This window comes from Cebus imitator, unplaced genomic scaffold, assembly GCF_001604975.1.
Source record: "Cebus imitator isolate Cc_AM_T3 unplaced genomic scaffold, Cebus_imitator-1.0 Scaffold36, whole genome shotgun sequence".
NCBI lineage: Eukaryota > Metazoa > Chordata > Mammalia > Primates > Cebidae > Cebus > Cebus imitator.
Window position 1 is genome coordinate 312,510 of NW_016107351.1, and position 4,795 is coordinate 317,304.

The window sequence follows — 4,795 nt, forward strand, 5'->3', positions numbered from 1 at the left end:
GTGTGTGCAGAGATCCTTCTCATCCGCACAACACACACACACACACACACACACAATACCCTGGTCAGTTTGTGCAGAGATCCTTCTGATCCGCACAACACACACACACACACACACACACACACAATACCGCGGTCGGTGTGTGCAGATCCTTCTGTTATCCACACCACACACACACACACACACACAGTCCCACACCCATAAACACACAGACGCTCACGCACACGCACACACACACACACACCTGATCCGCACAACACACACACACACACACACACAGAGAATACCCGGTCGGTGTGTGCAGGTGGAGATCTTGGGGTGCCATTTCTCATCTGCATATGAGCATCATAAAGGAAGTGTCCAAACCTCCATCCTACAGGACACGGGACTGAACTGAGCACAGTTACTATCAGTGCACAGAAAAAGTGCTTCAAAGGTGAATGTGACTCACACAGCCAGGAACGAAGAAACACTAAATATTCTGATTCCAATGGCTCCATTGGATTTTCTGATTATAAGCCGTGTAGACGCTACCGTCAGGAATTCCAAATAGAACACCTGCATTCGTCAGTTACAGGCGAGCGCAGGAACAGCCTCGTCACGCACAGTCCCCGACACCAACACCGTCAGTAACACGCCGCGCCGTAGCGCGGGAGCGAGCGTGCTCACCACACCTTGATCTGCTGTCGGGAATGACTGGAGATGAGGTGCAGGCTCCTCAGCGTGTCATTGATCAGCCACTGCCAACCATCTGTCCGAGAAACAGTAACGTGCCCAGGTCAGTAGTGAGTTGAGAGTAAAAGCAACAGCAAAGACAGACAGCTTCTAGAAACACTCATTTTAAAGCAGGTGGTAACCTCTGAGAGGAATCTGTGGAAAACCGAAAGTCAACATTCTCCCTGTTGTAAAAAAGTCTAAGGCCCCTTCCATCTGAAGGGAAAAGGTCCTCTGGTGGCTGCTAAAATGTTAAGCTCTTACTGGGGGAAATACCAGCATTCTGTAAACCTCACCATTTAAACATCACATTTTGGGAAACTTTTATTCTTTTATTACCCCTAGTCTCTTCCTGTCTCCTCCCTCAGTCTGCCCCTGGCTCCCACCAATGTAAACCCAGATCTTTAACTCAATTAGATCCTGTACAAGCAACAAATGTGAAGGCTATTCAATTAAAGAAAAAGGAAAGAAGTCCCAACTTCTGAGGCTACCAAGACAGCCCAGGGACACCACAGCCATGAGGGGCTCCCTTCACTGTGCTCTGGCAGGCCGGGGAGCAGCTGCTGAGGGCTGGAGCTGCCTCTGCCCACAGGGCCCCACGGGGTCCTTGGCGCCGGCGGCTGGCACTCTCCTGGTGCACGAAGGCCTGGGTCACTGGGGCTCCCAACTGTCTGCCTGGGAGAAGACCAGACCCAGAGTCCCTGGCACTGGGCATGGCAGCAAGGAGCTGGGGATACTGAGGTGGCGGGAGAGGGAGGGCGCCCTCCTGGGTGTCAGAGGAGAGTGTGGTAGGTGCCCATCAATTCCAGCAGGATCTTGTAGCGGCTTCAAGGCAAGGTATCCTAAAGACCAATATCGTGAACCTTTAAGCCATCATCCTTTAACACCCCCTTCCTAACAGGTTCATTTTCACCTCTTAATTTGAAGTCATTCTGCAAGAAAATGCTATTCTTAAAAACAAAAGCACTTACCGATTACGGGGTCACCTTTAAAGGGCACTTTGGAAAGTGACAACTTTTCTATTAAAATGCACACTGGAAAAAAAAAAAAAAAGGAAAGATGCTGTTACTCTTCCAAAGGCAGCTGGCCCGCGCTTGCCCTCGCCACATTCCGAATGGTGTGCAGCCAGCTCCTGCCCCCTCACCCACTCAACCTGCTTGTGCTGCAGATCCAGCCAGGTGGCCAGGCCCACGTGCACTTGAGAGAAGCCGGGCAGCCTGTGGACAGCCGCACAGGAGGCTGCAGATGCCCCATAGGCTGTATGGGAAGCACCACGGCTTCTGCTCCTGGACCTCAACATGGATCCCTCACCGTCACTCAGGATCCAAGCGACAGACAGCCGTCACCCTCACTGCTCCAGACCGCAGGCCACGCCAGTCACTTCCCTGCACAGCTCGTATCTCACACTCTCCACGACCAGAAATGTGACCCTGCCCGGCCACTTGGGGGCCGGCGCTTGAGACAGAGACGCCTCAACAGAACGAGCAGCTCCCATGCCCGCGCACTGCTCTCCATGGAGCCCACCCACAGACTCTCCTGCCCACTTTCTCATGGTGTTTGCTGTTTCTCCTGAGGGACTACACTCCCCTTCCATTTTCTGTCACTGTGAACAGCCTGTGAGTACTGCGGATGTGGAGGCTATCTGTCCACCTGGCGTCCCTGTGCACAGGACAAGGACCACACACTTCCCACTGTCACAGAACTGCCACCTAGGCAAACCGAACAGACTGGAGAACTCCTGTTCCACGAGAGACCCTGCTCTGCGTCTGTCGGCACCAGGTTCCTCGCACTCACGGCACCCAACCGGAAGAGGAAAAGGCTCCTCTTGCGGTGAGTAACAGGCACTTCCCTGCCTGCCAGGTGAGGCTGGGCACCCTTCCAGCCTGCGGGCACGTGGGTCTGCTCTGCCCCACTTCCTACTGGACCCTTTACCTTGTTACTGGCAGCTTCAGTAAGTCTTTGTACACTAGTAGCTTTTCACTTTCAACTGCAGTACAGACGTCTTCTCTAAACCTGCATTTTCCCTATCAACCATACACATAGTATATTCTTCAATATGTAGCCCAGCATAATTATCTCCTCTTGTTTCTACCTCGTGGAATTTTATTATAAACTCTGTTAGCTGGGGGATACATGCCAACACGGGGGAACAAAAAGAAAAAAAAACAGGAAACCAGTTCTCACCGCCAGTTAGAAAACGCAGCCGGGGCTGCTGGGACCTGACATTCGGGATCTGCTTTCAGCTCATGGGCGGGGAGGTGAAACGAAGTGCTGGGAAGACAGAACAGGCGTCGGAGCTCAGGGCGCGGCTCCGGCCCAGCCAGCAATTTCTCTCTACTTCTGTGCAGATTTGAAAATTTCTCAACTAAGAAGTGTTCTTAAGAGACTGATATTGTCAAGGAGGGATCCACGATGACCCATTAGGAGCAGCTCAGGATTGCAGCTCCCAGTGAAAGCAGAGGGCGAGTGGATGCTGCATTTCCAGTTGGATTTTTATTGCCCACAGACCAGGAGATTCCCAGGCGGAGGGGCCCCACAGGTCACCAGCGCGGCTGTTTTCGCTGGCATGGCTGTTTTGCCAACGCCCCAGCGTGGCAGTTCTCCATACAAAATACACGGTTCTGGGCATCGTTTTAGCTGGTGATTGGAGCTCCGGGAAGGCACAGTCACCCATTCATCTGATTAAAATGGGGACTGAAACAGGGAGCCAGGCCAGGAGATTCCCAGGCAAAAAAGCGCCACGAATCTCAGCGCCGCTGTTTTGAGCCGGAGCAGTGGGTCACCGCACGGGAAATCACACAGATCCTGGTGCCTTTTCAACAGGCAACTGGAACGCCTGGGAGAGAGTCAACCATTCAACTAAAAAAAAAAGGCCGTGAGGCAGGGAGCCAGGTAATCAGGCTCAGCTGGTCCCACCCCACAAAAAAACAGCAATTGGAAACACTCTGGGTTGAGAGTTTCACAACAAGCACAGGTGAACCCGGGAAGGTCCAGCTCTGCAGGGGAGGGGTGTCCGCCATTACGGAGGCAGTCCACCACTACGGAGGTAGTCCGCCATTGCTGAGGCAGCCCACTGTTGCCAAGGCAACCCACCATTACAGAGAGAGTCCGCCATTACAGAGGTGGGCCGCCATTGCTGAGGCAGTTCTAACTACACCCGTATAAACAGGACTGCAGGGAAGTTCACACGGCAGCTGGGTGGAGCCCACAGTAGCTCAGCAAAGCCTCTGCAGGCAGCCAGTGACTAGGCTGACTCCTTGCTGGGCAGGGCAGCCCTGAAAAAAAGGCAGCAGCACAACGGAAACTCATAAATAAAGCCCTAACTACCCAGGACAGAGCACCTGGGGGAAAAAAAAAAGGAGTTTATGAGTTCTGCTGCAGCAGACCTAAACGTACCTGCCCAGCAGCTCTGAATGAACAACAGAACTCACAGCTCGGCACTTGAGCTCCTATAAAGGACAGACTGTCTCCTCAAGCAGCTCCCTGACCCCCGTATATCCAAAGAGTCACCTCATAAAGGAGAGAACACACTGACATTTGGCGGTATTCTTCTGGGACAAAGACAGCAGAAGAAACTGGCAGCAACCCTTACTGTTCTGAAGCTGCTGCAGGCGATCCCCAGGCAAGCAGGGCCTGGAGTGGACCTCCAGCAGTCCTGCAGCAGAGGGGCCAGATTGTTAGAAGGAAAACTAAGAAACAGAAAGAAATAACTTCATCATCAACAAATTGGACGTCCACTCAGAGACGCAATCTGAAAGTCAGCAAGTACAAAGACAACAGGTGGATAAATCTACAAAGATGCGAAGAAACCAGCGCAAAAAGGATGAAAACACTGGAAACCAGAACACCTCTCCTCCTACAAGGGATCACAGCTCCTCACCAGTAAGGGAACACGGCTGGATGGAGAATGAGTGTGATGAATTGACAGAATCAGACTTCAGATGGTGGGTAAAAAGAAACTACAGTGAGCTAAAAGAACATGTTCCAACCCAATGCAAAGAAACTAAGAACCTTGAAAAAAGATTTGACAAAATCCTAACAAGAATAGACAGAAAGGAATATAAGTGAATTGATGGAGCTG

At 52.0% G+C, this 4,795-nt stretch overlaps 1 protein-coding gene across 4 annotated transcripts in view; it reads right to left on the reverse strand.

Moving 5' to 3' along the window:
- TBCD (tubulin folding cofactor D) overlaps positions 1-4,795 on the reverse strand; it is a 196,147-nt gene that overhangs the window by 25,032 nt on the left and 166,320 nt on the right. For all 4 annotated transcript variants that reach the window (XM_017524704.1, XM_017524703.2, XM_037737131.1 and 1 more), the window contains 2 exons: positions 1,686-1,748; positions 675-751 (listed from right to left, as the gene is read on the reverse strand). In XM_017524704.1, coding sequence (XP_017380193.1) covers positions 675-751; positions 1,686-1,748 — 140 coding nt within the window. The remainder of the gene's footprint in view (positions 1-674; positions 752-1,685; positions 1,749-4,795) is intronic.